We start from the raw sequence: 18,631 nt of genomic DNA, 5'->3' as shown, positions 1-18,631 counted from the left end.
AAAATGCTGCAGTGCGACTGCTATCAGGAACGAGCAGGAGCATGAACATCAACCCCCCCCCCATTCTGCAGTCACTCCATTGGCTACCTATCAGCTACCATGCTCAATTCAAGGTATTGGTTATCACATACAAAGCTCTTCACGTTCTTGGCCCGGCATACCTACGGGACCGCCTCCCTCTCTATGTTCCTCCACGGCAGCTTCGCTCATCTGAACAGCGTCTCCTACAGGTGTTACCCTGCTCATGGTGAAATCAACAGCAGCCTGTACACAGGCTTTCTCTGTGGTGGCCCATACCCTGTGGAATGGCCTGCCTGAGGTCAGGAAAGACCCCATTCTTCTAGCTTTCCTCAAACAATGCAAAACTGAATTATTCAAAAAGGCTTTTGCATTGTAGGGAGGGGCTCTCAAATGTTTCACTACAGGACCATACACTTCACCACCATGTTGCCTTACATACTAACTATTGCCTTAAATATGTGCTCCTGTGAGGTTTTTCATGTGGTCTAATTTCAGCCCTAGAATTGCTTATATTCTGTTTCTATGTCTTTGTAGAATTGTGTTTATTTACCCTATGGCATTGTTTATGGAAATGTCCTTGAAACTGAATGTACTAATCTCACACTGTGTAATCCACCTTGAGTCTCAGTGAGAAAGGCAGACTATAAATGACATAAATAAAATAATAAATAAAATAAAATAAATAATATAGGTTGCTTGTGTGGCTGGAGAACATCTCTGTCGAAGAGGGTACCTACTCCTGGAATGATATGATGAATTTATTTGACAGAAGGAAAGCAAGTTCATCTCACTTCTCTTCAGCCTATACTAAGAGCCCACTTGGGCGAAATGGCATGTGATGCTATTCTGGCCTCCAAAGAACAGGCAAGAATGAGCACCAGCCATCTTAGTTCTGTCACCCACTCAGAAGCTACGAAGCTGCCCCTTCATCACCAAAAGTGTCCAGAGGAAAGGATGTGTTAGACATCATGGACCAAATTTCCTAGGATCCAAATTCTTCCTGTCCCCCATGACTTTTTTCAGTAAAAGACAGACTGAAGCATCATATGATACTGAAAGGCTCCTGGAGACAGGAAACTGAGCTCTGAGGATGCGTTCTTTGATAAGCATCCTTGGAGCCCAGTTCATCCTCCAACAACACATGCACAGGCCCCTTTCAATACTGAAAAAGATAGTTAAGTCCTACTGTGTCCCTATTTTCTTTGCCTTTTTTGGCTATTTTTGGTTTGGGTTTCCTGCTCTCTCCAAATTAATGTGACAAATGATAGTTCAAAACACTGCTTGAACATTGCAGTGAAAGGTATTACCACAAAGCGTTTTGTCTCAAGACAGAAAGTGCTCTAAAGACCAATCATATTGAGGAATTGCATCTTATTGTTCCTTCCCCCTTAAGAATTATGAGGTTTGGGTGGTTGGGGGAGAGACAGTGAGAGAGTAGTTTGTATCTAATTTTAGACAGTGTGTATTGCTGTTGACCATCTTAGGAAATATGTTTGTTGACCTGCAAGGACATATTGCAGACTGTTTTTCTAAAAGGATTTAGTTACAACAGGATAAAAAATAGTGGTGCAGCCTGTTCTCTTGTGAACTGAAGCAGCAAACATAATAGAACTACAGATATTTTTAGGGCTGGCATAAGTGCTTAGCATGGTAAGATAAAGAGGGATACCAGGCAGCAACTTGGCATCCTTAAGAGCTGTGGGAGTGGGGCAAGGGACAGAAATGATGTCAGCATGAAGCAGAAACCCAGACGTGATGTCAGCTTGTCAAATAACACTCTAGAAACTCTATGGTATTACCATGAAGTTTCCCAAACGGTGGCTGATGTCTGACAGCATGTCCTGGTTTTTGCCCATACATGACATTGGCATGTAAGCCAATATCCTTTTCATCCCCACTGTTTCTCAAGCTGGCCTAAGAGGCCAGAGTGTGGGAAGACCCAACAGCAGGAGACTGCTCAACCAAAGCAAGCACTTGGCATTCCTAAAGGTAAGGTACCTGCTTGGACCAACTAAGCATGCTTTACCCATTTAATATTGCAGCAGATGCACTTGTATCAGCTGCATTCAGTGGTTTAATTATTTGAGATACTGAGAATTAAGAAGGTAACAGGGACATATCAACCAAGTCTTCCACAGCTGTGCCCTCTTGATTACGTTGCTCATCCTTTTGTTCCAGAGACCTCTTGGAAACCTTTTATTAAAATTCTTTAGCAACTGTAACATAATCTGCTTACTCATCAAAAACCTGGATCTTAACCACAGTGGAAACTAAGGTGTTGAAATGCAAAACCATATGAAGTATCTCACATTCTGTTGTTAACAACTGCTGGCTTCTAATATTGATAGAGTAAGAACTCTTCTGTGAGCTTCAACTGAGTGATATCATTTTGCCCACCTCCGTCAAAGGATGGAGGGCATTTCTATAGTCTCTGAGCCATGTGTATGGAAGTCTGACTGGCTACGTGTCAGACTACCATACCATGTCCATGAATGAAAATTTCTCATTCCAGTTTACTGAGGGGTCTCATAGGGGTTTGGAAAACCGGGAGGCAGGAAACATCTTCCTACTTTTCAAAATCCCCCCCTCCTTTCTTCCCAGCGTCAGCATTAAGACCTTAACCTCCATGTCCCACTCCTCAGACTGGAGGCAAACAAACTTCAGCCAAATTGCAATTAAGAAGACTGAAGGAGGAGGAGTTTCTTGAGTTTTGTGAGATTGTGACTATTTTGGCAAGGAAAGGGGGGGGGGAATTTTGCAATCATGAGTGTTTGTCCAGGTGTGCAGAAGTTTCCCTGTGGTTTGCAAGTGACCCTGTTTTGCTGCCATACTGATTAACACTGAGGGATGCTTTTTTTTTTTACCATTTTAGAATAGATGCTGGGAGACAACAAGAAGTGGCAGAATGGGTATCCAAATTTCCCCTTCCAAGCTTCTACAGATTATAAAGGGCTTGATCATGTTAATTCTTCCTTTTTTATTTCTTCAGCATTCCTTACTCCTAGAATATATTTAGTCCTTCTCAGACTTGCTTGTGGAGGGGAGGAATCTTTCTTTTGGTTAACTTCCAATGTCATTTTTTCTCTACACCAGGAGTGTCTTCCCAAATGTATAGAATCCCCAGCCCTGTGTGTATGATCTTGTACCGCCATTGTGTTTAGCATGGAGACAGCCATATTACTATTAGGAATAACAGTGATTGTTGTTATGAATGGACTAATTACCTAGGTAGAGAGGGAGATGGATACATGAATGCCAAGAAGAACAAACAAGTGCTTAGAACCTGGTGCCTGGGAGCAGTTCAGAATAGATTTTACTTTTTATTTTGAAGGGTTTCTTGTCAAATCTGCTAGGTCAGTGAATAGATAAGTAACCACTTCTCAGAGAAATACATTAAGTAGAAACTTTTTTATGATGAGGAAAGAAGTGGTAGCTCCTGCCAAAAAACATTTTTCAGAGTCTTTTTGTGTTCTTTTTGCATAATCACTTAATCTTCTCTACTTTTCCTAACACTTTGTGTAAGATTTAATAAGAAAAACCAGGACAGTATTTTATGACAGAGGAAAAAATATTAATTTAAACTGCAATCGCTTGATAAAAATGGCTCTCTTATATTACATTTTAATAAAAACTAGTTTAGCCTTTTAATTCACTGCTATTTCTTTGATTTTTTTTCTTTAAACAACCTGTGCTATTCTGCCATGGAGACAGCAGTGTTATTGTTGGTGGTGACCTTAACTTCATAATAAATCATAACCTAGACAAATTGCATTACAAGGGCAACACATCTAAAAACAAAAAACAGAACACTAGGTTGGCAACAATTCTGAAAAATTTTCAGTTAATAGATATATGGCGCTAGATGCTCAATCAAGAAAAAGACTATACATACTTCTGTAGGCATAACACTCACACCAGGATTGATTACACACTTATCTCAGGAAAACTAATGAATAGAGTAATTAACACACACATTGGCAACATAACTTGGTCAGACCATGCATGGACAAGCTGCCTACTATCTTTTGGCCCACAATCTGCCGGAAAAGCACTGGACATTAAACAAAGTCTTTCTATATAATAAAAGTGTAATCAAATCAACAGAACAATCCATAATACACTATATAAAAGATAATGAATCATCTGATGAAATAGGATGCTTTTAAAGCAGTATGAAGAGGGCACCTTATCTCACAAGCAGCATACATAAATAAAAAGAAAAATGAACAGAAACAAGCAATATTGAAAAGAATTAAACAGCTAGAGCAAAAACATAAAGAAAGAGGAAGCAAAAAAATCTACCATAGACTATTAAATGAACGCACACTATTGAACACCCTAGAAATAAATCAAACACAATGAAATCTGTTATACTTGAAACAAAAACATTGGTTCTACTCCCCAAAGCATCTTAAAATTTTATCTTGGAGAACAAAAGAAAAGAGAATAACAACTCCAGAACAATATCAACAATACAAGACTCTAAGGGATGCACACATAACAAATCAAAAGAAATAACCCAAACCTTCAAAAACTTCCACAACATATACACCCCAAAAAACCATCCATAGATAAATTGCTGGTGACAATGCCCAATAATAGACAAATTTTGGCAGGAGGTGCTACAACACATATATATCATAACTGACTACAAAATTCCACTTTCACCACAGCTAATTTTCTGGAATCAATGGCACAATCTCAATATCCCTATGATAAGACGCAATCTCATAGCTAGTTTGTTAGTAGCAGTGAAAACAATGATAGCCTCACACTGGAATAAACAAACACTATCAATAGACCAATGGATCTCGAAAGTATGGGACCATTTTATCATGGAAAAAATAGCAGTCTACAACAATCTAAAATATATCTTAAAATAGCAATATTGGTTACCCTTTTTTTTAAATATGTCACAAAAATGAAGTACAAATTCTAAACCAGCTATACCAAATAATTCTCAGCTCATAAGACCAAATAAATATGAAGGTATCACAATGTCAAAATCAATACAATTAAAATTTAGGAAGATAAAAGAAACAAAAGTAAACATCATCAATGTTAGAAAATTGGGGTCTATGTATATAGTTAATATAGTAAAGTTTGTTATGATGCATGGTTTTTTTCATATGTATCTTTATAACCATTGTATGTGAATAATCTTCTCAATAAAAATGTAAAAACTGCCAGAAACAGAAGTAAAAACACGAAGCCTGACCTAGTGGTCAGACATAGATCCTGCCTGATAGTTTACAAGCTCCCAAATCTAGGAGAAGCTATTGCAGACTAAAAGCTTTAAAGTTTGGACAGTGAAATAGTTTGTCTAACTTCATACTGTGAGTTTCAGATATAGCATCATAGAAGTCACAAATGAAAATAGAGCCATGCATGTATTCCGTTTTTTATCACAAGGATCTTTGCCAGAGTTCCACCCCCATCCTGCCCATTATTGTGCACTGCTGAAGGTTCTACTCTGCCAGCTGTATACTGCACAATGTTACTATTTGATAGATGGCTCTTTATTAATTTAAAAGACAAAACAAGGTTTTTTGGTTAAAGTTATACTAAGAAAAAATATAACTATAAACAATTCAAAATCTTACATTCTTCTATGGAGCTCAGGATGGTGTAGGGATGCCAGACCCCCGGCAGGGATAGGGGATCCCCCACCCCCGCCCCCACCCCCTGCCCCCACTTACCTGGGCAGCGGGGGCACACACCTTCTGTGCGCGCTCCCCTGCAGTGCTGCATGCTCCCATGCACAGCAGCCACCTGGATCAGGCCCATTTTGTCCCAGATCAGGGCCACTGCAGAATGCGGAAGCGCTCCTGTGCTCTGCAGTGGCTCAAAACGGGCCAGTTTTGGCCCAAATGGGGCTTGATTCGGGCCCATTTTGGCATGGATTGGGCTCGTTTTGGGCCACTGTGGAGCACCAGAGTGCTCCTGTGCTCCACAGCGGCCCTGATCCGGGCCAAACCGGGCCTGATCTGTACCAAAACAGGCCTGAAACGAGCCCGATTTGGGCCTAAACGGGCCCATTTGGGGCCGCTGTGGAGCGCAGGAGCGCTCCTGCACTCCACAGCGGCCCCAATCCGAGCAACTGAGGAGCATGAGCGTGCTCCCAGGGGATGCGTGATGACATAACTTCCCAGAAGTGACATCATCACACTTGCGGGAGCTTTGCGCGTGCACCCCCCACACACACACACACCACAATAGGTAAGTACAAGGAGCCAGTCCCCTCCACTGGGAAGTTAAGAGGGACTGGCAACCCTAGGGTGGTGCATCTAGTATTATCAATTTTGTCCCACTGAGACACTAACCAAGACCTGCTTAGCTTCAACAAGGTGGTTGCACCATCCCTTTGTGCTATGTATTGGATCATAATTCTTTTGAATAGGAGGAGTCTGCAGAAAGGGATCTTTGTCTCTTTCTCTTTCCTCTACCCTGAAAGCATCTGTTAAGGATTCAAGAAAGCTTTTGAACAAAAGGCCATGTGGCATGGAAGAACTGTAGTAAGAAGGTATGAAATCCCTACCTATTGCATGAGCAGCCCAAGCTTAACAAGACAGTAAAGGTGGTGCTAAACTGCTGCTCTAGTACACTAGATTTGCTTGCTTAACACATTAGCTCCCTAATGACTGCACAACTGTTTCTACATAGGCTGAATCCACACTTACCGGCATAGCACGAAACAGTCGGAATGATAGCGTCTTCCTGGCGCGTTTTATGACATCATTGCGCCACGATGCCGCTCTCATGGCACGATGACATCATAAAATGCGCCAGGAAGACACTATCATTCCGACTGTTTAGCGCTATGCCAGTAAGTGTGGACTCAGCCACTGTGCTAAACATAAACTAATAATGAGCAGGTAAAAGTGTGACACTTTCCCTTTTTATTGAACACTGGGTGCATTTTTTAAAATCTTGATTCTACAATGTGCCATGCATTTACATTCAAAGTTGAATCGAAATACACACATTTCCATAAGATTTATGAATATGGTCATTATTTAGATGCGATAGCTAAGATTTTGTTCTAGTTCAGCAAGCCTGGAAAATCTGTATTTCATTCATTGTCTAAAAATGGGGAAACAATGTAAACTATGTTTTTATGTTTCCATGTGTGGTTTTAGGAATGAGTACTACCAGTTGCTAATTTTTTTTTAAGCATTAGTAATTGGAACGAAAAAATATATTAACATATAATTTGTTCTTGCTGGGATTTAAGTGATGTGTGTTCAGGTAAGATGCAGCAAGTCTGTAAGTAATTTGAATATATTATCTGAGTTTAAATAATATTGTAATAAATCTCAGAGGTCAAACAACATCATCCCTGACTAATGTTTCTGTGCAGAGGCTCACAGCATTCAGGAGGATTTGGGTCCATTGGCACCCTAGAGATCAAAAAGATGTTCAGGATATAAGTTTTTGAGAGTCAAAGCTCCCTTCATCAGATACAAGGAAGAGTAGAGACCCCTGAACCTTTGGATTCCAATTTCCAAGCAGAAAGTAGGAGGGGTGAAGCAAAGAAGGGAGTTAGGATGTAAACGTTTGATGATATAATGCAACTTGATTAGAGCAGAAATTAGCACCTGTAGTGAGATATCTAGCTGTATTGTAACACTGTACCGTTACATACTGAGTCCCTTCTTTGTTTCACCCCACCTACCTCCTGCCTGGGATATAAAGGCTTGGAATCTTCACTCCTCCATGTATCTGATGAAGGGAGCTATGACTCTCGAAAGCTCATACCCTGAAAATCTTAGGGTTGCCAGCCTCCAGGTGGTAGCTGGAGATCCCCTGTAATTACAACTGATCTCCAGGTGACAGAGATCAGTTCCTCTGGAGAAAATGGCTGCTTTGGAGGGTGGACCCTATGGCATTATACCATTCTGAGGCCCCTCCCCCTCCTCAAACCCTGCTGTCTCCAGGATCCACCCCCAAATCTCCAGGAATTTCCCAACCTGGACCTGGCAACCCTACTTTGTGGTTTCTAAGGTGCTGTTCTACTGCAGAACAACACAGCTTCCTACATAAAACAACATTCAGGAGGGGTCTCAGTCAGCACAGCCAAAGTAGCTGGTTGCCCCAGCTATTTCAGCTTGGTGGCAGAATGAGAAATGACTTCCTTACAGCTGGTGGCTGCTTGGTCAAAGGGAGGATAGCAGCAGAGGTGCTGGTTTAAGTCTGATTTTCCTCTTTCTAGAAACCTGTCATACACTGGATACCTTAAGGGAAAGAGAAAAAGATTAGGCAAAGAAAAGAAGAGGATCGTATTTCTTTACTTATCTAAAAGAAGGACTAGAGAAACCTAATTATGCATAACCCCATCTGTTTATATGCAAAGCAGGGCTGAGAAAAGGTATTTTTTAAAAATCAAAATGGAGAATTTCGATAGTGTAAAGTGTTTACTTTCTCCAAGAAAGCTCATGGGACATCAAGAGACAGTAGGAAGTCAGTTAAATTAGGCATGGCCTAGAGAAACATTCTGAATGAATGAAGTTAACATAATGTTCATGGATTGTGAGTGTGCGTATGCCCATGTTCTTCACTGTGGGGAGCCTTATTCTTCCCACTCCTACATCACGTTTCCAGAATGAAAAATCCTCCCATGTTTCAGTGTTTCCTCTCTGCCAAAGAGACTTTTAATTGCTTATACAGTTACAGGTGAAGTACTTTTTACCAGAATGTGCAGTTTGGTGGGGAAGAACCCCTGAATGAAGACTACAATCCCTGAATTGTGTTCCAAAAGAAAGAGAAGATAGTAGCCCCATTCACAAGAGACAGTGAACACATGTACAATCTATGTAGTGTTCACTTGATTGTTGTTTGTATGCATGTTAAGTAATTCTCATGTTAAAGTCAATAGAAGCACAATGTACAAGTCTGGACAGTGAAAGTATATTAATGAATAGCAGTTTGGACATTCAGTGAAAGAGATACAATAGGGTGTGGAAGCAGAAAAGTTTGGGGTGGAAATGATTTCTAGACTACATAGATCAGTCCCCACGGAGAAAATGGCAGCTTTGGAGGGTAGATGCTATGCCATCACATCCCTGTTGACTTTCCTCCCCTCTCCAAACTCCCCAGTCACCAAATCTCCAGGAATTTTCCAAGCTAGAGTTGGCAACCCTCGCTGAAGTTCTTAAATCGGCATTTATGATTTATCGAGATAATAGCTGTTTTTAATTGTGATACCACCAACTTGAACCATGACTGCAAATGACTTTACTGGACAGCACCATAATAAAATCAAAGTAACACCCAAAGATAAAATTTAAAGAAAATGAACTAGCACCAAAACATGTATAAGGATCTAAAAGGCAGAAAGCCAGCTGCAAGAGTAAATTCTAGCAAAAGGATTAAATGTTAGCCAAAGAACTAAAGAAGGGCATAAAGGAATTTAATTATTTTTGAAGACTTTCTAGGAAAGGAGGCACTTGGGAGTAAAGAATTCCATTAGTAAAAGAAACAGAGATTAAATTACTGGTGATTCAGCATTGAGCTGAAAAGACACTGAGCTCCTTTCAGCAGGAAAAAATGTTGGACATGATGAGTATCATCCTTTTTCTTATAAGGAATAACACCCCCATTCTTCATGTAATTTTATTTTGCAAGAAAGTGGTCTAAGAGACACATTCGTCTAAAATAAATAAAGGCTTGATCATGCAAAAATTGATATCCTTTCCTGTGTTGATAAAGTGCTAATGGTCTTATTTGTCAGCAGCATTTTATTTTGTAATTCTAGTCAAAATAATGTCATGTTCCTGTTTTCTTCAATCTTGCTATATATGGATCTAAGAGTCCAAAAAACCAACAGCCTGTAAAGTTAATGGGGCACAGGAATGGGTAAGAGAAAGAACATCAGAGTTTTCCTTTGATACATAAGACTTACCTATTCTTGGATATAGTTTTAGTCTCTGGGGTCCCTTTTGCCATGGCTGCCATATGAACAAGAACATAAATATCAATTAAAAACAGGCTAGTCCTATGTTCACAACATAGCTGTCAGCAGCATAAAGAAAGTAACTCTAATTTTTGGCAGGTTAGGCCCCCGTGAACATTTGCTGTGTGCAAAAAGTCACTTAAACAGACTTGCATGTGGCACTGGCCCTTTTTATGCCTCAAAGAAATATGAGAACTAAAATATGATAGTGTAGAAATAATTTTAGAGCAGGATGTCTGCCTCTTGTCTTATATCTTAGTAGAACTACCATATTCCTTGACAAAATAGAAATATCCAGTTACCATCACGATGATTATGTAAGATAATGCACATTTGAGTTTAATATGATCAAGTGAAATGAATTATTTGCATAGAAACTCTCAAGTATGAGCTAAAAAATATTGCATGCTTTTATTGCTTGCGTTTAGTACTGTGTTGCACGTTCTATTTATATCAGCCTTAGTCCACGCAGAGATCTCTGAGCAGCGAAGGATTAAAGAGAGATGAAATCTTGTTGCAAAAAGTTGATTGCTTTACCAGAGAGAAAAGCAGAACTGTAGCTGGCAAGAAGAGCACAATAAACACATTTAATTTTTAGCAGATTTTCCACTAAAATGGTTCAAACGTAAAACTTCCTTCAAGGTCTTCATCTCAAGAGCATTCTTTTGAAATAGCAGTGAGGCATATTGGGCCTCCCGTGCAAATTGTTTATGTAAAAATGGACTTGGGATGTGAGAACTTGCAATGCAAATGTATTAACCAAACTGACAATGTACCCTCCTTAATCTCCTTGGTTCTTATTGAGTGGATATCTTAAAAAATGCACATTTGAGTAATTTGAAATCAGTAGATGCATACCTTTTGTCTGTAGCAGCGCCGACTTCCTCGGCGGAGGCAGCGTGCGGAGGCAGTGTGCGCCTCCCTGCAGGCAAATGGTGCAGGCGGCCTCGCAGCCCCCCGCACTGCTTTCGCCTGCACCGCAGGACAGGGGGCAGCCAGCTTGCCGTGCACCCCCTGCCCTGCAGGGCTGGCAAAGGACAGCGCAGCCGCCCACATCATTCGCCTGCCCCGCAGCAGAGGGAGCAGCCAGCCACCCCCTGTCCTGCGGGACAGGCGAATGGCGTGGGCAGCCCCGCAGCCCCCTGCGCTGCCTTTTGCCTGCGCCCTCTGGCAGCTGCCTGCACCCCCTCTCTGGTGGCACCAGGGGCAGACTACCCCCCTGCCCTCCCTCGATCCGGCCCTGTTCTGTAGCATAGTTATGCTTTCCATGTCTGATTTCAGAATGGTCGTCTGCTGCAGAAAAAAATGGAAAGTAGCCTTGCGGCAACTTCAAGCCTAAGCATTGGATCCAAATGACTGTGAACAGAGTTCCACTTGTGGAATGGTTCTTTCCTCTCTCTGCCCACAGTGCTCCTCCCAAGGGTGTTCCTGGGAGTAGAAAGACTCTCAGGTGTACTGTGGGGTGCACTGGGTTGAGGGTTCAGTTCAAATTGTTTTCCCATTACATGAGCAGAAGTACCCTTCCACTCGTAAGAGTAGCTTTTAATTCCAACTAACAGATTTATTTTGCATATGTTTTCCTGGGCTAGAGCCCACTTCATCAAATGTTATTAAGTATGTCTTCTATTTTTGCAGCTCTATCTCTGTCATTTCATTTATAGTCCATCTTTTCCCTCCATGGAGACCAAAGTGGTTTACATCATTCTTTTCTCCTGCATAGCCTCACAACAACCCTGTGAGGTTGTATGTGACTGACCCACAGTTACACATAGATCTCCCAGATCCTAGTCTGACATTGTAACCACTATGCTATGCAAGGGAGATGGGGCATAAGCAGTGAGATCATGAAAACAACAGTGATAAATACATTTGTAAAATACAACATTCTTTTTTAAAAAATCATGTTTAGTGCCATATATTTATAGATTAATGGCTAAACCCATATGCCCCTGTCTGTAATATCCAACAGTATGCCAATAAATATTACTTTTCCATATACTTATGTGATTGCAATTATAAATGGTACCAAATAGTACATTATTCTTCTCTGTATTCTTTTTTCCTAGCAAAATTTGGAAAGCAATCTCACCAACCTTATCAAGAGAAATACTGAACTGGAAACACTTTTGGCTAAATTAATTCAAACTTGCCAACATGTTGAGGTAAGTAAATTTTCTAGACTGGAGCACTTAATGTCTGGAACACAGAAATTAATAAAAACTCAATGGGAGAAAACACTCTTAGCATTCTGAAGGTCCCAAATTCAATCACCCACATCTTTGGTTAAGGGATCAGTTAGCAGGTGATAAGAGACCTCCTTCTGAGATTCAGGAGAGCTACTGTCAATCTTTCTTTATCAGCTGATTCTAGTGACTCACTGAGGTCTTCTTGCTAAAACCTGTATGCTCTTTTTGCTCTTTTTAGAATTTAATTAATGGCAAATTATTCTACTCATCCATACACAGGGTTGCTAACTCCAGGCTGGGGAATTTCTAGAGTTTTTTTGGGAGGGGGAGTCTAGAGAGGGAGGGTTGCAGAGGGGAGGGACCTCAGCAAGGTATAATGCCGTAGAGTCCACCCCGCAAAGCCGCCATTTTCTCTGGGGGAACTGATCTCTCTGTCCTAGAGATCAGTTGTAATTCCAAGAGATCTCCACGTACCAGCAGGAGGTTGGCAACCCTATCCAAACACACAGAAAATGTGTCTGAGTAAATACTTTTAGGGTTGGGATTTAAATGGAACTTAAAAGCGTGTGTCTGTGGGCTGGATTTCTCTTTCTAATTCTGTTGGGCCTGAGAGATTTTTCTTCTCCGTGGCTTAGTTTTTTTTATAACCTACATACAAATGATCTTCCCTTTTTAGTTATATCTCAGACCCAGCAATTCTTCCATTTAAAGATACTGCCATACTGTAAGCAGATGTGTTGTTCCTTTGATCTTAATTTTACAGATTGCTCTGAATTGCCAAGAAACAACAGCTGCATGGTTCATATATCACTTCATCCCATTCCCAGTAAAATCACAAGGAAGACAAATTCACCTTATTTAGGTACTGACATTAGAAGGGTTACCAAAAGTCATTATTAGAAATGATGCTTGGATAATTTTTTACATGTTCATCCTCTGTAAATTTTGGCAGTTACATTGGGTTGGATCCAAACTAAACTGTCAGTTTCAGTAGGCACTTTCACCCTTCTCACTTTAGAGTCCACATTTGTCACTCCTCAGAGTCTGCTGTCCCCAGGAACAGTGTTTTGTGGACATCAGTGTGCTGCAGTGTGAAGGGAAAGGCAAGATATTTCCATTCTGCCATTGGAAAATTTAGTCTGGACCCAACCCATTGACTAGAGTAGGCATTTGGTTTTTAAAATGTTTTCTATGCCACTAGTGTCATGGACACATTTCCATCAGTGAATATTTAACATTGAGTTAAATATTAGGTGGATGCTGTCTCTTTTCATGACCCATGGAAGTCCCATTTCCTGTAGAGAAAACCCATGTAACGGAAAATGCCTCACACCCAGTTATTATAGTCTGAAAAGTAGATGTTTCTTGTTATACCGGCATGGGTTAATGTGTTGCTGCTGTTGTTTGGAACTAAGCAGTGGTGGCCTGCAGTCATTATCTGCTATCCCTTTCAATGAATTTGTTATGGGCTTCAGAAAAGGTTATTGGGAGAAACATTACATTATTCATAATCCTTAGCATCTCTTCCTGACCCTTTATGTGCTCAGTGGCAGAGTACACATATTGTATGCATGTTAAAACAATGGAATGTTGTTTCACCTTTTTATACATTGAGTGATTCCGCACACGTTGGATAATGCACTTCCAATCCTCTTTATAGATCATTTGGAACGGATCTTTTTGCGTGCGGAACAAAAAATCCACCTCAAACGATTGATAATGTGCATTGAAAGTGTATTATCCAACGTGTACAGAATCAGCCACTGTCTATACATGGTGGAGTGTAGCACTGATTTTGGAGATTAACATGTGCCTCCATATACTATGTCACATAACATTGTGATTGGTGCATAAACCACATGTTTATATGCGTATGTATTTATTAATAAAAGGTGGTAAACAGATGTGTAGTCAGGTGATTCACACTGATTCATACAACCTATTAGCATGTTGGCTGTGTAGGCTCTGTAGGACTACTGTCCAACACACATCTACACATGGTTTGGGGAGAAGTTGTTCACAAGCATGAGGGTCAATTCTGTAGCGCTCATATACATACTAGGTTGACTTATAAATTAGCACAGTCTTTCTGTTTTAATGCTGTACAAATGAAGACAATTTATGGATAGGTCTAGACTCCAGACATATTCATACCTATTTACAGAAACTCTTAAGGCAGAATTACATATTGAGTTGGATCCAGCTAGTGGAATGGACTTATGGCGACTGATGTTTTCACATTTCCATCCCTCCAGCAGTCCTTTCTGACTCCAGATTATTCCTGGTTTATGCGACTCACATGAATAAATAGTCACTTGGGTTAGGGAGGCATGTGGTGGAGGGGAAGAGACAATTCCCTGTCTGTCTCTTCCACTGACAGAAGATGGAGGAGAAAGAGAGCGCAAGAATAAAATTTCCTAAAGCTGGGAAGAACTGTTGGAATGAGAAGAATGCAAGAAAGATCCTTATATCTGAGGCTTGTTGGATCCAAACTATTATAAGAATCATGAGGCTGACATAAAAATGGCTGCCTTATATCAGTTTCTTCCTTTCTCACGAGAACATAGTATATTTGCTCCTAATTTTGGCACTACTGCATACTAGGGTTGCCAGCCTCCAGGTAGTGGCTGGAGAGCTCCCAGAATTACAACTGGTTTCCAGGCCACAGAGATCAGTTCACCTGGAGAAAATGGCTACTTTGGGGGGTGGACTCTATGGAATTATGCCATGCCAAGGTCCTTTCCCTCCCCAAACCCCACTTTCTCCAGGTTTCACCCCCCAGATCTCCAGGAATTTCCCAACTTGGAGCTGGCAACCCTACTGCATACTAGCCTTTGACTACTACTCCTTCCCCTCCATCATTGACTTTAATTGACAGAAAAACTGGGAGGAATAAACTCATTACAGGACTGCCATTTTTAGGAGTAGCCCTGTGTTTCTTAGAAAGTGTAGTTCTGTTCTAATTTATCTTTAGATTTCAAAACTATTCGCCCACTATTTTTTCCTCAGGCTGGCAAAAACAGCTTATCAGCATAAACCCACTCTTTCTGAGTGAGATCACTTTGCTACTGTGAACATGGATAGTCCCATTGGATATGTCCAATGGGACTATCCAACTATAAAATTATAGTTTTTGTCAAAGAAAGGGTATAAGTTTGAACATTATGAACAGCATGTTTCCCCCCCCCACCCCGCTTTTATGGAGCTCCATTTGTGTGGGGGGGTACATTTAAATGTTATAGAAATTTATGAAAAGCATGTATTATTTAGTCAATAGAATGAAGTTGTTTCAGTCTGTTGCACAGCAACATAATCAGAACACAGCTGTGGAAAAATCTGGAACAATTAGTGGAGAGGAGTGGGAGGGAATCTGTTTTCCTGGAGATGATTTACATGCCTGTATTTTAGCCAATGCTTTCTAAATCTAAATAGGAAAAAAATCATGAATGTTTCTACAAAATGTTGTTATTTTTCTCCCAGAGAGAATCATTCTTAAATTATACAGAACAGAAAAGTCATTTTTATATATTCCTTTGACATAAATATTGCGTCTGTTGGTTTCTGTTTATAATGGAAACATTCCGTTTTTAATTTGGTTATTAAAAAACTGCCCCAGGCTGGACTTGTTATACAAGGACTAGCTTAAAAGTGATGGTTTATTTTATGTCCAAATTATGTAAACACACAAAAACAAGAGAGGGCAGGTTATCATGATAAAGCTGTCCTGAAACAGGACAGCAGAGCTGAGACTAGCAAATCTTCGTATCTGTGTAACATTAGCAGAGCAAGAAAGATAGCGAGAAGTGTGAGTGGCATTGAGAGGAACCTAGTAGATCTTTTTTCTTGTATGCTGGCCAAATTAAAAATCCCAGAAGAAAAGTGGAATGTGTGAGAGTGAAACAGAGAAGGGGAACGAGTAGAAAAATAGGATTTCATTACAAATAATGAAAATGCCAATACTTAGAAAGACTTCAGTTAGTTCAACAAAGAGTCCTTTTAAGTTTTGCAGCTAAGAATATCTCCCTTCTGTTTTCCATGAAATGGGCTTAGTGAAAAAAAACCCTTCTTTGTGGTTTAGCAAAAATTAGAACTATGCCGTCAGGGTGCTGCCCAAGAGAGACTATTAAACAATAAGAAGGCTTTGTTCACTGCAATAAAAATAATGCATACTGTGTTTTCATTATATGGCAAACTGCCAGCTCCTTTGGTTTCTCATTCATGAACTGAAATTTGGGAATTCTTCGATCCAATCTCAGGCAAGTTGAGAAGCTGAGACAGCAGCTAACAGGAAGATTTAAGTAGTAATCCTGATAATTGATCAGGTTGATCAGAACATTGACTAATAGTCCTTTTCTCTGAACACTATACATACACAATTTGGACTATAGAACTTGCTTTGGAGGCACTTTATATTGTACTGAAAACCATCTAATAACAAAAAGGTAGATGACCATTATAGTAGCTTGCTCAGCTTCCCTGTAGAGTAAAACAAAAAGCTACATTTTCTGTAGCTACATTTGGGAAAATATCACTTATTCAATAAATTTCCTTAGATATAAGAGCAAACTGAAAGACAAAGTTGAAAAATTGATTGAAAGGAGAAATCAGGGCTCAATAGGATTGTTGTTCCCCTGGTGGGAGCGGGGAATACCCTGCCCCCAGCCTCTTCCTCCCACCACCACTCACCTGGTCAGCAAGGGAAAAGGTGCAGGAAAGGGCCTCACAGAGCGTGCTCCCGGCACAGCATGATGATGTCACTCCCAGAAGTGATGTCATTGTGCAGGCTCTAGGAGTGCTCTTGAGTTTTGCACCAGGCCGATTTGGCCCATTTGGGAGCCTAAATTGGACCAGTGTGAAGAACACTTCCAAGGCCTGCATGATGACATCATTCCCGGAAGTGTCATCATTGCTCCAGGAGTGCGTGCACACTTTGTAGGTACACAAAGATGTCTGAAAGGGAAGTGCCAGGTCCATCCCCCCTCCACCAAGAGGGTAAAGAGACCTGGCAACCCTAGAGTTTATTGTAACTAGATATATTTTATTTATTTACTGTATAGCACATGGTGGGAGGAGATAGTATCTTGTCACACAGTAATACCTATAATTCCCTTAGTGAATCCTTGAACTGATTATATCATGTTTACAAGTAGACTGAGAATATTGTGAGACAGAAATGAACCCAAGCAGTTGAACACAATCAGTTGGACCTTTGCATCTTTTAATTGCTTCTGTAGGTAAGAAAAAATTACCTCCAAGAACTGTAGTATTGGGACAATTTTTTTAAGGTGAAATTGTTCTCCCCCAGTTCTTTTGCTTTACGTGCAACAGTTTAAATAGTCAATAGTTTAGCTGTGCAATCTGTGAATGTTGTTTACTCTATAGGCCAGCTCTGCCTCACTTTTTTACATTTCCTCCCCAAAATATATATCTTCATTTAGATATTTATAACCTGCTTTAGATATTTATAACCTGGAAAAAACAACCCTGTTTTTTTCCAGATTTTCCTCACAACAACCTTGTGAGGTAAGTTAGGCTAAGCAAGAATGAGTGGCCCAAGGTCAACCAGGGAATGTTCAAGACAGAATAGAGTTTTGACCCTATGTCTCCCCTATCCTATTCCAGCACTCTAATGACTACTAGAGGTGTGCATTGAAAAAAATTTCCATTTTAGTTTCAGATCTGAGGGTTCTGAGCCAAGTATGTACTGTTACTGGGTTTTTTTCTGGATGGGTCATTGTCAGCTTGGATCTAATCCATTTGTTTTTTTTTCATTATCATGAGTTTTGGATCTGTTCTTTCAGTGATGGCCTCCAGATTGGGACATCTGATTTTGTCATCAATGGTACCAAAATCACACAGAACATGATCCTGTCTCTAAACTATCAACCCGACAAGTTTGAGCACACTCAACAACAGGGTTCAGTGTTTACGGACATTGAAAAATGGGGAAGGCATCAAGGCAAGTGTTAGACACCTGCACATGCACATACTATTTTCAAGAACAGTGGGGAAATAAGCTCTGTGGCAGATGTTTTCCATTAACCCAAAACTGCATCAACCATTAGTCCCCCTCCTAGTCTAGACCAGTGATCCACTGAGTTTTTCCTCAAGCACAATAATACACACACAACAATGGCGTCAGTGGGTGCACACAATGGCGGGAAACTGACTGGCAAGAGAGTAGCAGGGCTGTTGTGGCAGGGGGGCTCCCAGAAAGGAGAGCGCTCCACCCAGTGCAGTACAGCAACTTTAAAAAGAATCCTGCTTCATGTTCACTTTTTCTTTTTTTATAGTACCAATAAATTATACCTTTGCATTCTGCTGTTGCCTGTTGCTGCTATGTTTCCTCATGCTTTGTAGTTTTGTTCCCACAATGGGGCAAATCCAAATCCTTCCTTTTAATGTTCAGCATTCCACAGCAAAACGGGGCAGTCTCGCTGCCAATCTCCCCTATCGCCCAAGCGCAGGCAGG

General features: G+C 40.6%; 1 protein-coding gene across 3 annotated transcripts in view; it reads left to right on the top strand.

Annotated features, from left to right (window-relative positions):
• MID1 (midline 1) overlaps nucleotides 1-18,631 on the top strand; it is a 285,444-nt gene that overhangs the window by 221,923 nt on the left and 44,890 nt on the right. For all 3 annotated transcript variants that reach the window (XM_054975067.1, XM_054975066.1, XM_054975068.1), the window contains exon 3: nucleotides 12,040-12,135. In XM_054975067.1, coding sequence (XP_054831042.1) covers nucleotides 12,040-12,135 — 96 coding nt within the window. The remainder of the gene's footprint in view (nucleotides 1-12,039; nucleotides 12,136-18,631) is intronic.

Source organism: Eublepharis macularius, chromosome 3 (genome assembly GCF_028583425.1).
Source record: "Eublepharis macularius isolate TG4126 chromosome 3, MPM_Emac_v1.0, whole genome shotgun sequence".
In the NCBI taxonomy this organism is placed as follows: domain Eukaryota; kingdom Metazoa; phylum Chordata; class Lepidosauria; order Squamata; family Eublepharidae; genus Eublepharis; species Eublepharis macularius.
Note: the sequence above shows the minus strand (reverse complement) of the source record. Positions and strands in the feature narration are given on the sequence as shown.